This window comes from Aythya fuligula, chromosome 3, assembly GCF_009819795.1.
Source record: "Aythya fuligula isolate bAytFul2 chromosome 3, bAytFul2.pri, whole genome shotgun sequence".
NCBI lineage: Eukaryota > Metazoa > Chordata > Aves > Anseriformes > Anatidae > Aythya > Aythya fuligula.
The window spans coordinates 99,733,511-99,754,819 of record NC_045561.1 but is presented as its reverse complement, the minus strand read 5'-3'; the positions used below and the strand labels follow the sequence as shown (position 1 = coordinate 99,754,819).

At 35.8% G+C, this 21,309-nt stretch overlaps 1 protein-coding gene across 16 annotated transcripts in view; it reads left to right on the top strand.

The window, feature by feature from the left end:
* Positions 1-21,309, top strand: part of MYT1L (myelin transcription factor 1 like) — a 333,487-nt gene that overhangs the window by 223,662 nt on the left and 88,516 nt on the right. For 10 of the 16 annotated variants that reach the window (XM_032185532.1, XM_032185534.1, XM_032185539.1 and 7 more), the window contains exon 6: positions 1,938-2,311. In XM_032185532.1, the coding sequence (XP_032041423.1) occupies positions 1,938-2,311 (374 nt within the window). Of the gene's footprint in view, positions 1-1,937; positions 2,312-5,863; positions 5,960-17,917; positions 20,324-21,309 lie in introns of those variants that run through there. The other 6 variants (XM_032185541.1, XM_032185543.1, XM_032185540.1 and 3 more) reach the window with 4 other exon arrangements.

Below are 21,309 nucleotides of genomic sequence, written 5' to 3'. Positions count from 1 at the left end.
ACTCCTTACTCCTCATGTTCTTCCCCAGCTCCACCATGGGCACAATTCCACAGGCTGCAGTTCCTGCCAGCAACCTACTCCCATGCTGTTTCTCCACAGGCTGCTTTCAGAGCACATCCACCTGCTGCGGCATGTGGCCCTCCATGGGATGCAGCATGGATATTGCCTCTGTTGCCTGAAGCACCTCCTTCCCCTCCCTCTGCACTGACCTCTCTGGCTGTAGAGTTGTTTCTCTCTTGTTTTCCTCACTTCTCTCTTATTGATGCATAGTATTTTTTGATCTTTCTTAAATATGTTTCTCAGAGGAAACTAAGCCCAGCCATGCCCTACACTGGGGCAGTTGGAGCCAGCTGGAACCAGCCATTTTCAGGCCTCTCCTCACAGAGGCCACCCCACATACCCATGTAAATCCAATCCACATGCTCAAAAGCAAAATGAGGATAACTGGGATCTGTCTAGATGGAGGTATCTAAGTGTTACTCTGTATTTTCTAACAGTGTTTCCCATTATGAAAACCAACTTTTGTGACTGCACCTGATCCTTAGATAAATGTGAGCCAGGCTGACTGAGCAAGCCCTACTGTGAACAAGGGCTTTAAAATTCACATAAGACAAGGGTTAAGTTAGGCACTTAGATAAAATGGGCTGCTTGTTACCTAAATAGCAGTTTAAGTAATTGGAATGTATAGCTGCCAGGATGTGATTAAATCAGACCAAAACGCAGACACCACAAAGAGCACATCTGTAGTACTAAATGCTGTGACAAGTCCTATTTTTCAGTGGTCTGTTAATAGAAAATGAAGCATTAACACAGTAGAAGAAAATGATAAAGATCCTCAGTGTTTTGTAATCTTGATAAAGGGTATAAAAATGTAATGTAATAAGGAAGATATAAGTAGATATGCATAAAAGGCTAGAAAAAAAAAACACATTTGGAATGTCACAAAAATAGTTACTCTGAAGAAACAGCTTAAAAAGCAATGTGGTTTGAGTAGCACTTAAAATCAAACAACAAAGAAGACAAAAGAGAAAGTTCTTTAAACAAAAAATGTGATAGTGGTTACAACAAGAGGTGACTACAGTCAACAAACACAGATCATACATCTTTAAGAAACAGGTAGCTACTCCAGTAGAAGACCAGAACTCTGAAATTTTGCTTATGTTAAAATGTGCTAACATGTGAAGAGATATACTCAGCTTTGAAAAAAAAAAAAAAAAATTTACTTCCTTCACTGACAAAGGATTTAATTTATTGTTTCATTTTTTTTGGTGTGACAACACTTTCAGCATTGTCCATTAAACTGTTCTGGTTGTGTTGGGGAGCTTTCATTCCCATTTATTCAGCCTTGTAACGTATAATGAAGATGAACAGTGGAGAATTTAAGAGCAGTTCATCATTTGTAATAATAACAACAAAAAGTGTTAAAAATGCATTTGTATTTTCTTTAATTAAATACCACTCAAACATGTATGCATTTTAAATGATCAAAACCTTTCTAAATATTAGAAAATTATGAAGCATTGTTTTCTTCCTGATTGTTATATTGATAGCTAACAGGTAGTGCCATTTTGTTTGTTTGTTTGTTTGCTTTTTTTTTTTTTTAAACATATCTATCTGCCCTAGGAAAAAAAAAAAAAAAAAAAAAAAAAAAAAAAAAAAGTCTAACACACAGAAGACAGAAAAGAAAAAGAAGGAAAAACACACATTTGTATCTATACTGTTTCAAGCAAATAATAATTATTTGCAAGTTCACAGATTTTGTGAATATCTTCCACCCTGGTCATCATTGCCTAAGCAAAGTTTTGGTTTGAAAACTTGCATTTTGAGAACAGGAACCAATCATGTTATAGAAATTAGAATAAATGGCTAAATGATGTGAATTATCCTACAGAATTTTTTAGGATAGTGTAATAATTTGCATCTTTTATTTTCCACAGTGTTTATGGCTGTCCTTTGGCAAAAAAACGAAAAACACAAGATAAGCAACCACAAGAACCAGCTCCCAAAAGAAAACCCTTTGTGGTTAAAGCAGACAACTCCTCAGTAGATGAGTGCTATGAAACTGATGGAACAGAGGAGATGGATGAAAAGGAAGAGGAAGAGGAGGAAGAAGATGAAGAAGAGGAGGAATATTCTGATGACAATGAGGAGCAAGGTGATGAAGAGGAGGAAGATGAGGAGATAGATCGAGAAGAAGAAGAAGAGATTGAAGAGGAAGAAGAGGAGGATGAAGAGGAAGGTGAAGATGTAGAGGATGAAGAGGAGGAGGAAGAAGAGGAGGAGGAAGAAGAAGAGGAGGAGGAAGAACGTGGTAATAATCAGAGTATTAGTAAAAAGTAAACACTATGTGTTTTCTGGGTTAATCTTCTAGTGTGGTGTTTGAGGATTTAGCTGTGCAGTTCTCATTAAAGCTAATGGAAGTCATGCAGTTAAATCTCTCTGCTCCACACTGAAAATATACCCCACTGTGTTCTCTTAACATTTATTTTAATGTCTGTCTTCCAAATATTTTTGATACACCAGCACTCACATTTCAAACAAGGAGGGTGGAGGTGTATTTGTGTAAAAAATACTTGCATAAAATGTAATCCTGATAGTGGATTAATGCATGCAGGTACCAGAAGAATATTCACAAAGGTACAAGCAAAGCATCAGCTACAGCTGGGTGCCTGTACTGATCATTTGCAAATGTATTTGCTGGATCTGCTTATGTAATGTCAATGATTGCCCACATAAATGCTGTCACAAGTTTTCACATAATTTTTCTGAGCAAAAACAGGCCTCTCCCCTTTGAAATTTTTGTCCCAAACTTCCCAGCCCCAACCTCCACCAAGAAACTATTCAGAATGAAGTGTTATGATATACTTTGGTTCTTTGAGACTTGGATGCTGTGTACTTTAGTTGATTCTATTGAAAATACAGAGAGAGAGGTTTAAATAGATAAAGTCCTTCTAAAATTGATATATATTGGTTATGATACCTTGGCAAAAGTGCCCTTTATACATACAGGTCACTGGTAGTAAGTGAATTGATGTAATAGCAATGTAATGTAAGCTATGAAACACTCTTTTCTTGGGGATATTGGACTCTATATAACCAGTATTTTCAAAATATATAATCAGTGTCCATTTACTCGAGAATCCTTATGCTGATGACAGACATCATAATGCACTGGGGTGAAATTGAAGAATCGTGCAAAAATTAATGAGCTATCTAAAAAGTATTTTGTTCCCATTTCCAGGGAACACGTTTTTGGTTGGGTAGATTCACCTTTCTAACCAATAAAAATATAAGAAAAGCTTTCAGCACTCCTCAGTTGGATTCCTCTTAGGAACCAGGTATGAAAGTTGTATGACTTTTGTTTCAGCATTCTGTAAGGTCAGATCTTAAATCTTATAGGAATACTTTGAAAGTATTCTTTCCATTCGGGCAAGATGGTGGCTAGCTGTGTGGCTATAAGCATTTTCTCAGGTACCTGAATCTATAGCATATTCTCAATTGCTTAAATTTGTCAGCAAAACTGATAGAACATACATGGCCAATTTCAAAAGTTTGATGCAACAAGGAAGCCATTTCCTTTTGCAGGGAACTTTGCTTCTTTCAGAATCTGAAAGAGAAGCTGTGTTAGATCAATCTGATGTGCAATTGCTACTGCTATTCTGATGGGCAAGTGGAGGAAGTCTAGCAGTTCCTTTAAGATATAATGGTGACTGAACTTTTCAATGCTTAGTTCATGGTGCAACTGCTGCTGTGTTTTCAGCTAACATGAAAAATTTTAAATCTACACTATCAAAAATATAAGGAAAAAAATAAGTGAAACTCAAAAGCTCAAGTAAATTACTATTGGTGTGCCATCAGGCTTGATACTCAGCTTACTTCTACTATCATTATGAAACACAGTGGCTTACTTGTTCCAACACAGTTACACATGCAGTTAGCCATTCTAATCAACCTAAAGAGGCTGACATTGCTTTTTGACTGCTTTCCTTCCATAAATAGTAGGCTGTGGTTAAGAACTGCAAGAATATTGCAAAGATGCCTGTATTAGCTGCTTTGCATAATGTTTGGAATTAAAACTTACACCGGTTAAGTTTTTCTTAGGATCCCATGTTATTCTGGAATTAATACACATATTCATTGATATCTATGTGTATATCTTCTATGTCAAATATCAATCATTAGGAAAAAGGCTCAAAAATGTGAAAAGTGATAATAGAATTTTATAAGAAAAGTATTATAAGATCTTTTATTATTTTATCTATTATATATCTATTATTATATTATCTTATTATTATAAGATAAGAATCAACATAGTAATCATTATGTGGACAAACCCAGTTAGAGTACAGCTGATTTACAAGTTAGCATTAGTTAATGTTAATTAGTTAATTAGTTAATTAGTTAATTAGAGTTAGCATTAATTAATAAGGAAGGTAATACAGAGTTCCTTTTCCTTATGGCTCTGCCAGAGAGTGGGGAGATTAATAACAGAGTTTGTTCTTGGTGAGGTCTAGAAGCTAATTAATAAAACAGATTTGTTTAGATAGTTTATTTCTTATTTATTTTGATAAGGATCCTGATGTTTTACTTTCTTCTGCTTATAACATTAGCAACACTGGTAGAATCTGGACTGTTGATTTTCCAGAGAAATGAGGTGCAAAGTTAGGAGTTCTAAAAATACATGGGCTGAATATGGCACTTGCCTTTATCTGTTGACTGTATGGGAAAATTAGGTCTGTCAGCTCTGAATTTAGTAGTCTGAATCACTCACTGCTCACTACAATTTAGATATTGTAGTAAACCACCATCCAGCTTCTAAGGCATCTTAGCAGGAAGTATCTTACTGTTGCTTTTCCTAGAAACAAAATGTAGAATTGAACAATGGACACTAGAATACCTGCACAGCTCTAATCAGTTTCTGTCACTTGTGCTGTAGATTACAACCATAAGTAAATGTACTCTGTGGATTACAGACCCAGTAATTAAGGGGAAAAAAATAAAAGCAAGGCACTTTGCTGTTTCTTAGACCAAACTCAGTTTTCTGTTAGAAAAGGATTAATCTTGAGAAATTCCAGTAAACACACTGGCATCTCACTGCTCATATTTTTTTAAAAACTAAAGTGAATTTTGGATGGGATTCTCAGAGGATTGTATGTAATACAGGTATATAATTCTTACTGAAAACCTTGGGCATTCACTGAAAACATCTCATCCTTTTGGAAAATCACATCTTTCTAGCCTTGTCATTGATAAACTAAAGGACTTGCGAAATAAGGAAGTATCCTAAAGCAACACTCTTACAATTCTCAAAATACCAATTAAAAAAAAACAAAACAAAACCCCTCTTTTAGATCTGACTCCCAAATTCTGTGCTCATATGTCTCTATATAGTCCATTGAATTAAAATTAATGCTTATAATTCCCTGGCAGTGGCAACACATATCCTCTTTCAGTTTCCATTAAATGTACCGAATGTCCTTAAGAACGAGTATCTATCATCTATGGGTCAATTATTTATTGAGAAGCCCTTATGTTCAGCTTTACCTTTAGAGGAAAGATGAATCTTTCCAATCTCTTATATTCAAGAAAATAAAAAAATAATAATTAAAAAAAAAAAGCAGATATGACCTTTGTTAAGATAGCCAAACCTGTAAATTATAATACGAATGGGAAGTAAAAAAGAAAGAGTAAGAGAAAAGGCTGCTTTTGGAGTGCCCCTTCTCTATGATGGTGACTGCTGAAAATCTTTGCTGAAAATCTGAAGGGCACATTTGATTTGCAAGGCAAACTGAAGTGCTTTCTCCTGAGCTCACTTCAGGTAGTTGGGTTCCAAAGACTGTTTCACAAAGCTTTTCTATTATAGAAAGAAATCTCCGCTGGAGGAGCTCCAGGAACAGATGTTCCAAGGCACCATTTAGCCCATATCACATGAAGACATTCAAGATGGCTTGTACTTCAGGTATTTCATAATCCGCCAGGGGCAGGAGGAGTCAGGCTTATTCGAGATCTAAAGAAACTCAATACATCAATCAAATCCATTTCACAAACAATACTACATAACTGAATGCAGTTTCTCAGAAGGTGAAATTGTATAGAAGGATGTATAAATCTTTTAGAAATCCCCTACATTTTCTAACAAACCCAAGATAGCTGGCATATACAATATACTAATATGTGGTACTGCACCTACTTTATCAAGTGAAACATGTTGAGAAAATAGCTGTAAAACAGAAATAGCAGTGTCAATACATTTTTTGGTTGTGTTTTGTTTGTTTGTTTGTTTTTAAGTGAAGACTTTTTACATGAAAGTAGAGATGGTGTACCAGTTTTCACATTTCTTTAAATTTCAGGATTATTTTTAATAATCTGGTAAAATGTTTTTGGTTGGTTGCTTTGGGGTGTGATTGTTGTTGTTTTGTTTTGGTTGGTTTGTTTTTTTGTTTTTCCTCCACTAGCATAAACTAGACACAGACACACAGGCACTCATAATTTGAAGTCCACCTGTCAACATGAGTACCATGCCCTCCTCTGTCTTCCTGGTGCCTTCATCATGCTTCTGCACCACTTATTTTTGTCACTTCAAGAGGAAACACAAACACCAATCACATGCTGAGGAAATAGTGCTAGTACACAGCTTTCCAGCTGTCCTTGCAACTGAAGGCACTCAACATTTCATAAAATAAAGATGACAGATCTGTATTATCAATGGGGTCTGTCCAGCCCACTGACCACTAACCATTTATTTAAATTATTAGCAGGAAAGTGGTTCACTATTGGTGAACACAGTGAGTGTTCAGTAATAAACAGAACAAAGAGCTGGACTTATATGTACCTCATAGGCAAAACACCTAATAGAGGAAAATTGTAGTTTTAAGTGAAGAGGCCAGAAAGTATCATTTCACTACTTACAACAAGATACATGGAAAGAATTGCATTTTCCACATCCCAGGAAAATTTAATAAATACCTGATGGCCTCAAAAAGAGAAGCAGATCTTAACCCTTTGCTACTAGACTTTATTGCAGCATCATTTCAACTCCTTTATAAAAGAAACTACCCTGTGCTTAGGGCATCTCACAAGTAACAGTACGAATAACAGAAAATAAATAAATAAATAGTTACATCTGGAAGGAATTTATCCTAACCGTCATGAAGGTTTCCTCTAGATACCAAGTTAAAGTTGTCTTACTGATCTAGTTACAAACTACACAAGCCTAGAAGTGGTTGGGTTGAGCCACTGCATAAGACAATTTTTATTGACATCTTCTTTCTGCATTGAAGATACAAACGTAGATTGCAAGTTGTTTTGATATTTAGCAATTTATATTATTTCATGTGGAGACATTCAGACTAAATGTTTTCTCTGAAAATTTTCATTGGAAATATAATTAAAAGATTTGGAACAGGTTGTTCAGAGTGGAAAAGTAGGTACCTCCAGTTCTCATGGGATTGGTTCAGATCTATTTATTTTAATTCTCTTATGTTTGCAGTTGTTTGGTTGGTGGATTGCATAAACATAGCTGCTTTGCTAGCATAGTAAATTTTTGCTTGTTGCTCTGTTCTCAAGGTGTTTACTGTGTGCTGCTCCTAAACAGTATGATTGGTTAGGTCTTGATTTAAACATCACTTTTAATTCTTTGAAGTGAGATAAGGCTTGAAGCTGAGCTCATTTACATCATGAGTTGCATTTATGTGTGATGGTGTTGTATGTTATACATAACTTTTCCTTCTCTTGAAAAACTATTTATAAAAAAATCCTTCTGTATAAATGTTTGATTCTGAAGATCAGAATTTTTCAGGCTGTGTCTAGACACTTATACACAGCTTTAAGCTGTTAGTAGTCCACTTCTATGTTGAAAGTTAGGACTATTTCCTTTTGATATAGGAGTTTGAATATTTAGTTCCTTTCCTACAAATAATAGGCCCTAAAAGATATGTGAACTATATGATTCTTAAATTAAAAATAAATAAATAAATAAATAAATTATAGCTTTATGCAATGTAAAGAAATCATTAATCATCATTAATCATTTACCTTTGGTACAGATCTATGCCATATGCAACTTCTGCTGATGTAAGCAGAAATTCTGTAGAAGACATTGGGATAATTAAGGAGTTAAGAGTTTGAACTAAAGGCTTTGACCACACAACACATTCTGATTTTAATGTTATTTCATTCTGAATCTACTTCACTTACACATGGGGTTGCTTGTTTGTATTTTTAATTCACAAGCTCTTTCCTTCCTTGTTAGCTGAACATAGGATGTTGATCTATAATCAAATAGCAAATTGTTTCAGGGCTTATTGTAACTAAACCTTTACCTGGTCTTGACAGAGAAATAGATGTGGAAAGCAATCGTATATCTCAGCAGTACAGCTTAGGATTCTCACACATTTCAGTCCTCAAGAAGAGGCTGCACAGAGATTGCCTTTTCTATATTTTTTTTGCATCCTTCTATCTGCAAATAAATGCAGAGTGGATCCTTGACTTCCCCTCTTTCATTTGTTGTCTGGCAGATGATATTGTAAAATTAATTCTTTCTGAAATAAGATAGATTGGAGAAGAAATTCCGAACAAAAGTGCTGAAGCCTTAGAACTTTATTCCTATTCTCACTCAGACTCTGTAAACAGTTCATTCCCAATGATCTTCTAATTTTGGCACAACTGTGCCAAGAAGCTAGTTGCTTTTGCTATTTAGTGCTTTAAAGAGCCAATAGTGAACTCAGTGATATATCAGCTCTCCGCATCCATATTTGCAAACATAATGACCGGATGTTGCTATAGATAGTCTCACATCTGGGATATGGCACTTAGGGAAGTGCCATATTCAACATATTCATGGGTTGTGCAAAAAATAATTCTTCATGATCTCTTTGAAATCCTTTGCCTTTCACAGTGCTTCTTCACAGATAGCATTGTCCAGACTGTACTACAGTTTAGACAGAGTCTACAGACTCTGTCTGAATCCCTCTTGACACTGTCTTAAACAACAAACTTTGCTTTGTTAGTGTTTCAGGTTCCTATTGTGTTTAGACTGTAGGTCTAAAGACAAATGTTGATCATCATATTTATTCTCACTGGTCTTAAAGTGTTTTTTCCTAAAATAGTGAACACAAGTGACAACTTTTCTCCTTGAAAAGCAGAGAACCTTATTTGATCGCTACAGGTGTTAATTTTTCACTGCAACATTTCCTCCAGTGTATATTAGAATGAAATAAAATTACAGACCAGATTGATAATTTCTTCTCATCCTTATCTATTTTCATGACTAAAATTTACAGTCCTGGCAAATTCCTCATGTCACAGAAATTTTGTCAAATTGAAAAATAAAAACAACAACATTTAAAAAAAAAAAAAAGAAAGAAAGAAAACACTTAGAAACAAAAGCATTGATTTATAATGAACATATATATGTAATTGCATCTAAACATCAAGAAACCCAAAGAAACCCATGAGGAAGCACTTTACTGTATAGGTGATGAGGGACTGGAACAGGTTGTCCAGAGAGGTTGCGGAGTCGCAGTTCTTGGAGATCTTCAAAAGTTGCCTGTACATGGTTGCTCTGGGTATCCCTGCATGAGCAGGGGCATTGGACCTGAAGTCCCTTCCAACCTTAACCATTGTGTGGTACTGTGATTACATGAATTGTGAATACTTTTTATTATGGAAACATTTCCTCCTCATTTTACTTTTCAGGATGATTCAGTTGTGTTCATTTGTCACATGTACCATACATGACATAGTCCATTTATACCATGGACAATTCTTTCCCTTCTTTGATTCAATTTATTCTACAGACATTCTATGAGACCAAACTGTGGGACCTACAATTAGCTAGCTGGACAGTGAGAATGGTCGAGTCACTTAGCAAAAGATGGAGAAGCTAATGCTAAGAAAGAAACTAGCTGAAGGATTTTGGTAAAGGATGTAAAATAGTAATTAGAAAGGCCACTGATGTGGTTATAGAATCAGCCTGATTTTGGTCACTGTTGTTATTGTTACCTCAGAATTATTTGGCACAAAAAGGCTTCTTAGAGAACAGTAAGTGTGTCAAGTATCCATAACACTGTGGGTTGATTAGGTGAACTGATATACCTGATAGTTCTGTTATCCCAAAAGCTTGATTTTGCAGGCTCTACTTTTAATAGGAAGAGTAACAGTCTTGTTTGACACTGAAGAAACTCCAAGCAAGAGATACATTTACAATTCAAACAAACAAACAAACAAACATACAAACAAAAAGCAAGTAGGCCTTATTTTTCCTTGTACTCTTTAGACAAGGACTACTGAAAGTAACAGGTGTAAGGTCTGTGTGACGTGAACACATCCCATCATATAATACAAGAGAGTTTGCAAAGCTGCACAGGCCCACATCAGGCTGTTTTTCCTTACATTTTTAACTGAATGTGTGGTGACATTCTTTGTTTGTCATATACATTATTAAGATATGCTATGCAGCTACTGTCTTCTGATTTCTATTGTATTCTATATATCAATTCTATTGTTTCACCGACTACCTCAACTTACAGAGGTTCTGTATAAGCAAGATACAGATGCTTATACAAGGCTAAGTGGTTTCTTGGACACCTGATGAAACACAGTAAAGGTGTCTGTACAGACTAATGCTTAGTTGTCTTTTATCATCTACAGTAAATAAAGCATCATTCAACTCAAAGATTGGCACCGTACAGAAAGTTTATTTTCTTTTCTTTTGTGATATGCTGAATAAAACTTTACTCTTAAATAATCAAATAAAATACATATTTATATAACTAACAATAGAAGTACAGAATAACAGGTAATTATTATCAGAATGTTAGGAATAGTACTGGACTTGTACAGTATACAAAAGTACACAAGTATAAAAAAAAATGCTTATATTAGAGATCATTTATTACCTAATAAGAGCAGTCTGTGAATGTTCTTCTCTGAAAATACACTGAAGAAGGGTAACTTTTAAGTATACAGAAAGTAGAATATTTTCTTGGGAGCCCCATACATTTGATGGAGTGAGATACGTGTTTCAGAATAGAAAGAAATTCTGCCACTGACTGTAGTAACTCAGGCACCTGAGTTGAGTGTGAGAATTAAAACGTGAGTTCAACACCACCTTTCCTTCTTGTCTGACACAGAGGGCTAGCAACTAGATCAAAGACTGCTTTAGATAAGCAATGCTCACACCCTAGGGGGGACAAAAAAAAAAAAAACAAAAACAAAAACAAACAAACTAATATACCAAGGAGGGTCATTCTTCTGGGAAAGCAGGACTTGCTGGGTTCCTTTCTGTGCTCGAAGAACACTCTAACATCTTATATATTAGCTGCTTAATATTAGATTACAAAATCAGTCCTGGGTGCAGGGATCAGAAATGTTACTTCTCTCTTGTAGGTGAATGACCTTGTAAACTATGCACAATGAAGACAGTATATTTTTGCATGACCCAAATAACATGAAACTTTTATAGGTCTCTTGTGTTCCATGCTTCCTAGTAAGCTTGCATTCAGTCCAGCTTTTATTGCATTTGGGTGATGTGATATTGAATGCATTCAAATTGGGAGAGCTTTTACTCTCAGTCTTCTAATTTTTTAGCAAGTGATCTACCAAACTATGTATTTCATCAATGAGAAAAAGGGTGATTGAGGGAGGGAAATAAAGGAGAAAACTGGCAGTTTTTCCCTTAACTATAACTTAAAGCAATCCAGTCAAAGCAACAGTTCATGAGAAGCCTTTTTCTGCCAAGTGCATTAGACAGATTGGGTCTCTCTGGGAACTTAGATATGAAGATGGCCAGTATCTAGAATTCTTCAAGGTTTAAATGGGACATGGGTGCAGAACTTCTTAAGTAAGCTGGGAGTATTTGGTTAGGATTAGAAGGAGCGCCTTCAACAACTGATCAGTGTTTTGAGTTCGTCAGTTTTGATTTCAGATATATCCTCGGTTTAAGTCTCAAATGAACATAGAAGTAGTTGTATCACCAAATGAAAATGAAATGTGACTGTTCCTATACAATTCTTACATGAGATTTCCAGTCTGAAAATGATGTAGACATTTCTGCTGCTATTCATAAGAACTTGTTCTTGTTGTTTAAGTGATTCCAAATGAAATGACCATTAAAGAGAAGTATAAGGAGAATTGATTCAAGAGCTGGAGGGTGTTCTGACACAGAAATTGAAAGAAAAAAAATCCAAGTGTAAAAGGAAGTTCAGGACTTATTCAGAAAAAAAATGGAATGCAGAAAGACGTAAATAAATGATTAGAAGACCAGCATGGGAGTACAGCAGAGTGAAATATATTGTTAGCATTCCTTCCTGGGACAACAGGATATGAGGAAGACATTAAAGCAGCAATCTAAACTCTGCACTGTGCAGAATTGTTAGTATAATAATGCAAAGGCTTTAAGAAAGATGGGTGATTTTACAGAATAGTTGATCAGGATCAAGGTTAGACAAAATATCCACATCCAAATACATTACATCCAAATAGTACATAGTTCTATTCTGTTCTATTTTTGTATCCCTAATATGTGACTATTCATGATGTAGTATCATCCTTTGCAGTAGTATGGCCTTATACTATACTGATGACATTTTATATAATTTCCATTACTAGAATCAGGACTATAGAAATGCAGCTATACAATGTGTTGATTCTCTGAGCCATTTTATAATGTGGAAAACCAGGATTAAGAAGGACAGAGAGATGTTGTCCAGAGGAGAGCCACAAGGATGGTCAGAGGGCTGGATAACCTCTCTTATGCAAACAGGCTGAAGGGATTGGGGTTGTTCAGCCTGAAGAAGAGAAGGCTCTGGAGAGACCTTACAGCAACCTTCCAGTACTTAGAGGGCCTACAAGAAAGCTGAAAGGGACTTTTTACAAGGGCATGTAATGATAGGACAAGGGGTAATGGATTTAAACTAAAAGAGGGGTGATTTAAGTTAGATTTTAGGAAGAAATTCTTTACTCAGAGGGTGGCGAGGCGTTGGAACGGGTTGCCCAGAGAAGCTGTGGATGCCCTATCCCTGGACGTAAGAAAGTAAGCAGTGTGGAAATAATGTACACAGTTTATTTGAGTTTTAAGAAACTATTTGATGCAGTTCCACTTTGGAAGTCATAAAACATAATACAGCAACAGATATAGAGTCAGAGTCATATAGGTTGGAAAATACCTTCAATATTATTAAGTCCAGTCATTAATCTGACCTGCTGAGTCTCATCACTAAACCATGTCCCATAGTGCTTCATATCTGAAGGGACGGAGGGAAAAAGTTCATGTTGGATAGATTAATTTCATTGGTTCTTGAGTTGCTCAGATACTTCAATGTGTGACATTTTTTAGAGCCTAAAAATAATCCTTACAGATATATTTGAGGAGGAACAATACGTTAGGATGATTGCGGTATGAATCACCTGATGAACACTTGAAGAAAAAAATACAGAACACTGAAGTAGAGGAATTGACTCTGATCTCATATACCTTACTTTCATGAGTGAACGCCAGTAAAACAGTTCCTGTGCTGTTCCGTGAGACCAGAGTAAGACTCAGGATTTAGTTTTGTGCAGCATAAGTATCTCTCTATCTATGCATTTGTGCATGTATCTTGGAAAACTGGCTACTGTGGTTATTCGTTTGTTGGACTGATCCACTTTGAAGTTTGTAATTTCTGTACAACCAGTTAGAGCAAGAGTTCCAGCAGAGATGTCATGCACTGAGATTGCACTGCTCTAGTCAATGTAGGCACTGTGAAACTGACTATGAAGTCACTGCCATTTTAGCTGTCATGCATATCGTTAGTTAGAAATATATACAAATTTATGTAAATATGTAGATGGTTGCATTTCTCCAACAAAAGTTTTCTTTTTATGAGAGGCAAGCTTTCATCATCAGGACAGATATTCCAGTGCAGATCTGAACAGCAGTAGGAAATCTCTTATAGAAGGAGGAACTGACAATTTCTAAATTGTTGGTGTTGTACATTTTTAGGGTGGGCAGATAGTTGGAATAACCTCACTGGAAATATGTTTGCAGATGCAGCAGCAAAAGAAAAATCTTTTTTAGATCTGTTATCAGCTCATACAATTCCTACATATGACAGGTCTCTGGTACTCTGATCTCCATCCTAGACATTGCCAATGTCATAAGCCTATAAGTCATACACTATGTACATGTAGTATAGATAGAAAATAAACAAGACATAATGAAGACTCTCCATAACTAGCTAGGATCTAGCTTCACTATGGAATCACTACTTTCTGTTTTGTGAGGACCACTGCATACTTGACTGACTGGAATAGTGTGGTTAAAAGAATAGGTTCCAATTTGCCTTACTCTTTCCTCTGAAGTTACAGATGACAGTGTGCTTTCCAAGGATTCCACCTTACAGATTCTGCTGCCTTGTTCCCCTTCTCTTTAATCACAGTAATCAAAGCCACATCTATCTGAGTGAATAAGAAAGGCCATAGTCCATTCATCTAAAACTGAGTGTAAACTGTACATTCATCTAAAACTGAGTGTAAACAGTACAGTTCAACTGTTGCAGCATGGCTTGGGTCCATACAGCTAAGTTTTAACCTCCCAAAATAGGGTGACCACATCTGGACTGCTTCTTGGGAACGGTCCCTAACTAGCACCACTGCACTGTGCCTGAACACTGGTGGAAGGATGCTAAGTCGATCAAATCAAAATCATGCCAGTGTTTCACTAAAAGTTTAACCGTATGAATAATCACATGCCACTGCATGGTCTCATGTCCTGTCCCTGATTAGCTTGTGTTGGAATGGCTGTAACCAAAGAGACAAATTACCCTTTATATTTACTTTCTCCTTATTTTATGGAGTGTTATTAAGCCTTCCCTGTCACTAAAAGACAGGAAACATGAGAAATGTACAAGAAGCTGGATCAAGTGATAAAGAAAAAAAAAATAACCCCCCCCCTAACAAAAAGTCGTATGTTTCAAATGAAGTGAAGCCTGTCACTCATGCATGCAGGAGTCTTCCCTTCCAGATATCTTGCATCTGAAATCACTGTGGGGATAGAAAGACAGATAGGAAGAAGAAATTTCAGAGATATTGTATTTTGCAGTTCTCATGCTCCAGAGTGTTCATGATATGTATTTCTGTGTATTCTGCCAATTAGGTCAGATTATTATCAAAGCACAAACAAGCATCCTTTGGTAATGAAACACAACCAAACATAAGTAATTAAACTTATTGCGAAGGTCAGACTAATCCAATAGGATATTAACTCCATCCATGTAACTCATGCAATTATAAGCACCCATCCCATTTGAGCCAACACTTCCTTATATGTTTGTTTGTGTCCAAAACCTCAAGATGGTTCCTTTCAAGTACCTCTTCTATTCCATGCTCTCTGCAGTTCTTTCTGTGTCATATTAGACATATTGTTAAAGTTCAGCAAAGCGCAATTTGAAAACTCTGAGTGAAAATAATTAGGATAGAATTAATCTCATCAATTTCATTTATAGTCAGACAAGAGGAATAGCCACTTTTAGGGAATAACTCAGCCAATCCACTCCAGATACCAAGCTTAGGATAAAATAAATCTCATCTCAAGATGCATATTTTTGTCCACTGCCTAAATATGTGGTGTGGATGGCTAGTTCATATGTAGACATTTTGAATGTGGACATCTGCATTGAGTCAGAGATCTAAATAAAAACAGTGAAAACAAATTATTTATCCCTACAGTAAGAATTTCCAACCTGTCTTTCTCAGAGATTTGTGTGTGAAAAAGAAGATGTTAGTTTATGAACTGAAAATTTTTTCTCCAGGTTGCATCTTTTGCAAAACAATGCTCATAGAGAGGGATATAGATAGGGGTTACTGTCTCATAAGCAACCTTTGGAGTAGCCCCATGTAGAAGTTCCATATCAAAGATTTGTCTGAGTGGGTGTTCTCCCCTTGGTGCAGCTGGTCCTCTGATCCCCTGCTGTATCTTAGTATTTGGAGAATAGCTTTGGCTGCTTCATTGCCTGCTGCCTTGCTGAGCTCTGGAAACCTGAGAGAAAGTAAGAAACTGCCATGCTCTGCTGAGTCATTAGAAGGCTATGAGAAAGTGTCTCCCCTCCCTCATATAGACTTCCTGTGGAGCAAAAGTTGAAATGAGTACCAGCCATCAGATAAAGCCATCTCATTATTTGCCCAGCCAGAAGTCAGGTTAAAACAGTTAAGTGCTGACTGAACTTATTATGGCTCTCAAAGAAACATGGACCAGGTGTGGATGACTGGCTAAATTGTACTGGTCTTGCAAACCCAGCATATCCAACTCTGATCACATATATTCTCAGTGAGTTCCTTCTCAAACCTAAACATATACCTTCATACCAAATATTTCAGATGCTGCAAAGCCAACAAGCAGATTTCATACCAAATGACCTTACTTATTTTGGGGTGTTCCTGTAGGTAACTGAAAAGTATTTTCTGCAATCTCTGTGGAACAAAAATAAATAAATACATAAATAAATCCCCAGCATATTCATTGCCTTTTGACTATTTGGAAATAATGCTTGTCTGCCAGGATCAAAAGGCTGGAGACTGTAAACAGGGGAAGTGATATTCCCTTTATTTAATACTTATGCTATTGTATATGGAGCACTAAATTTCATTTTAGGTTCAGCAGTACAAGACCTAAAACACTGGAGTCTAGAGACAAACAACCAAGATGATTAAAAAGCTAGAACATATAATGTACAACGAAAGAAATGTGTCTGTTCACTCTGAGGAGGAGAAGGGCAACAGACACAAATTGTAACGAAAGAACTTCCATTTAGAAGAAAAAAAAAAAAAAATCACTGTAAGGGTGGTCAAATGCTGGAACAGATTTCCCAGAGAAGCTGTGGCATCTCAAGCCTTGAAGATATTCATAAAAGGACTGACTGGATAGGGCCCTGAGAACCTGATGGCTTCTATTTGAGCCAGAGTTGGACCAGATGATCTGCAATGGTCCCTTCCAATCTCATCTATCTCACAATTCTGACACCAATACAATGTGAAGTGGCGTGTGAGATGCTCTAAAATCAGAGAAAGGCAAGGAGTGCCTTGTGGTAAAAAGCGGAAATCATAACTAAGCACATTAGTTTGTCAGGAAATTGACAATTTTTAATAACATTTTGCAATATCTGTCACTAGAAGCAACACTATCACAGTCAAGGTCAGAGTACCTTCATCAGGTACCTTTCAGGGTCTTTTTCCAAAACTGTACAGAGCTACCTGTATCAGGTGGCTCATAGGGACATATAGTGGGAAAACAGGGATGATTAACAAAATACTTCTTTTAAAAAAAAATATGAAAAATATGTTAGAAGCCCCTCTTCCGGATTATCTGATGCTCTCTCTCTCACGAAGTTCCTGCATGATTCTATTAGTGGGAATAACCCAAGTAAGAACCTCTGTATTCTACCAATACCTCATGTGAATACTTACAAATTAGGATGCTATTCATGCAGGTCTAGCAGAGATAAGGCATAGTAAGAGGTTGCAAGGATAGGTTAAGTGAAGAAAAAATAATATATCATGGCATTGGTTATATACAAACACCTATGCACTTACATGAGAATACACTGGTTTGTGTAGAAATCAAAAATTTTGAAAATGCTGATATGCCAAAATAATTTATCAATATTCATTGTTTCTATTTCAAATGTATTTTAATACCAAAAAGGGAAAAAAAAAAAAAAAAAAAAGGAATGTTTTTGTATATCAGTAAACACTCCTGAGCAGGAAAGAAATTCAGATCTGTAAAGATCCCTTTAAAACCTTAGGAAAAAGAAGAAAAAGAAAAAAAGGAGGGGAAAGAAAAAGAAAAAGAAAAAAAAAAAGTATTGATTATTTTTCCAATGAGCAAATCGAGTTAAAAAGTAGAATATGTAGAAAATTAAAAGATAGAAAATGAAAAGATCAAAATGTAACAGGAAAAAAAAAATGGTAAAAATATATGGTAAGCAAGCAAATTATGTACAATACTTGAAAGTCTGTATGGGCTTTTTCTATAGTCCTCATTCCTACTTTCCTATACTGAATTTTACTGCAATATGCTGTGTTCTTTAGCTCAGACCTTCCTTGCCATGCCTAATGACTTCCACTCTTCATTTATTTTGCTTTGAATATTGGTTATTATTTTAATACTTCAGGAAGTATTTCAGTACTTCAGTAAGTACTTCCAGAACTTTTGCAGAGATGAAGAACTGCACATGGTCAACTTCAGTTTCCAGTGTGTACCTGAAACAGAAAAGTTTGACAGCTTGAGCTGTGTTCCAAATACTATATCAATAAGAGTATTCAGACTTCTAGAGATTTTGTTTAGTAGAATTATATGTGTGCTCTATTTCTTCAATGTGGAGTGAAGTTGAAACCAAAACCATGTCAGCTGTTGGAAGCTCACTATATTTTGTACGTCCTCAGTTTCCTTACTTGTAGATTTTTCCAGAGGAGTATTCAATGTGCAAACAGCCCCCTACCCCATATGATGTTGTAACATTGCAAGATTTGGGATTCATTTGTGCCAAGACTGACTTGCTAAATATGCATGCACCTCACTTTACAGCTTAGGAGAAAAATGGTAGCACAGTAGTATCATACGCTAAGAACTTAGGAACTGACAAGTGGCAGTAGCAAGAGCAGTGAAGTGTTCAAAAACAGGCAACGATGCATGGATAATGAAACTGTTTCTCTGGGCAGGAAGCCTATATAACCACATATAGGTTCAGCTTGTTAGCCATCGTGTTTTCCCATGCTTGGGAGCAAGTGAGTAATTTGATACACACAGATTTGGAAAGTCTTGTTCATGAAGTCTTTGGTCTTTGATAGGAATGTAGCTGCTTTAACTGAAGTATCATTGCCTCTCTCTGCAGAATCTCTCAAACTAAATGCTGTATATTATCATTTTCAAAAAGAGGGTGCTGTTTTTCATGACTCCCTACACTGAAATCATACCAAGCCATTTATTCTGCCAAAAAATTTGTTTACATATATATATGATAGGAACAAAGAGAGGAAGCAATCATGGATATAGAAGCTATAGTCCTTATTCTCCAGTGACTCACTGTATGACATGGAAGGAGTCACTCACCTTCTCTGTATCTCAATTTCCCATCTGTAAAATGGGCTTAAAATACCTACCTCACAGGGGTGTTGTGAGGCTTTTTAACATAATGTATGTAAAGTGCTTTGAGATCCTTGGATGAAAGGTTCAATAAGAAATCAAATTATTCACTTTTTTTTTAGTGCCATACAAAAGTGCATTTGTGTTCAGGTGGCTGAAGGCTTCCAGCTCTTTAAAGCTATTCCACATATCCTCCACTATAGTTTCCCTGCCTGTCAGTTGTCTTATGTTTTGAGAGTTAAACAGAACAAATATTGCAATAAGAATATCTAAATTGTCATGGTATTCTGGGAATGACGGTTAAAATAATCTGATGTTCTTTTTAGACTATGTTGTATATTCCTTTTCCACACAACCCCAAAGCTTACAGGAAAAAAAAAAAAGGGAGATGATGACTTCGTTCACTCTTCAGCTGATTGGCTAACTTGTTTCTTTTTGAGACAAACTCAGATGCTTCTTCAAAATAAAAACTGCAATTTGAGTCAATGGTTCCAAAAATTCTGTAAGGAGTAGAGTAGGTATTTTAGTGCTATAAGCTTTACTAAAAGCTATATGCTTTTATTTAGCACATAGCCATTAAACAATATAGTATAAAGGTTGGTACCAAGTTAAAGGTAAAATGTTAGGAAGCATAGAAAAATTAAGTGAAAACAAGATTTTCTTTTACAGAGCTGAATAAAAGAAAAGACACAGGTTCACACAGAACTGCTGGGCTGGCGTATTTTGTAGAAGTACCCTTAATTAATACGCAAACTAATTCAGTACTCAAACATTTGGTTTAATAAACAGGTGACACAGGTGCTTCACTAGAGCAGGCCAGAAGGCTCAGAATCTAACAGACTCTTATCTGGAGAAGATGGGTACAGTATACATAGATATCCTTTTCATTGAAATTAACTACTTCATGAAGATAAGAAATGTGGAAACAATAGGTGATAAAGAAAGTAGAAAATGCAAGAAAAGGACAAAAATTAAAGAGGAGGAATGAAACTAGATTAAAATATTTTTGTTTTCCTGCCTCTTTCATCAAGGATTCATGCTTTACACTTTCTTCTCCTCCACCACCTTTTTTTCTTCTTCTTTTTAGGATTGAACGGGCAGGAGCCCTGAAAAGGATATAACCAATCAAACAGAATAAAAATATTAGTTACAGCTTTCACCCAGCTTCACCTACTCAAAAGGAATTTACATGTCTTCACTCATACAGTACGTGATTCATATTTTGACTTTTCACTGTTGTGGAGGCAAACCAGAATACATTCCTCCCCTGATGATCATTTACATGACCCTCATTCATGTAAACACAAAAGCCCTTATCAAAAAAAAAAAAAAAATCCTCAAAATTTTTCACATTTTGAAAATTTCTGTAGTATAGCTACTACATACCTTACAATTCTCTGGATGGCTCAAGAAAATATTTCTTCCTACACTATACTTCAGTATCCTGCTAAAGTTTGATTTGGACTTGTTTCACCAGTGTTTCTATATGCCTCATGCTAAATGCAAAGGCACTGTCAGTTCTGGACATATAACTTACTTCTTCTTTAATTACTTTGATGTTCTTTCTTCTACATCTGATTGCCCGTCAGAAATAACTAATTGCACCCCGTAAAAACAGCTGTTTCTACTGAGCAGTCTTCCTGGCAATAGATTTTAGCTTTAATATTTAAATTAATGTGGGATTTGTTTGTACATTTCATGTTAGAAGATGATCATCAATGTATTAAAACATTTGCTTTTCAAATGGTACAAACTAATTATCCAGTAATCCTTAACTGCCTACTTCTATGCAGACATTCAAGGTAGAATTTTTTCAAATAGGAAGCATATGTGACATCCCTTACTTTTATACTGACAAATTGATACTCTGATATACTTAATTTTTTAGAGACTGAAACATAAATATGAGTATTTTTTATCTTGAGCAACAAAAATAAAACCACTTTTGATAATAAATAGATAACCCATTACTGACTTAGAATAACTTGTTATGTAAAAATAACAAACATCCTTCCCTGCTAATTATCTTCTATATATAATGCTATACACTTAGAGTTTTTTTTTTTGTTTTTGTTTTTCCTAGACATAGCCTAGTCATCTATCAGGTCTGCCGCTTAACTACAGCCTACTATCATCCCAGGATCCCTAACCACTGTGTAGAAGGCATACTATCTTTTGGCTGAAACATTAAT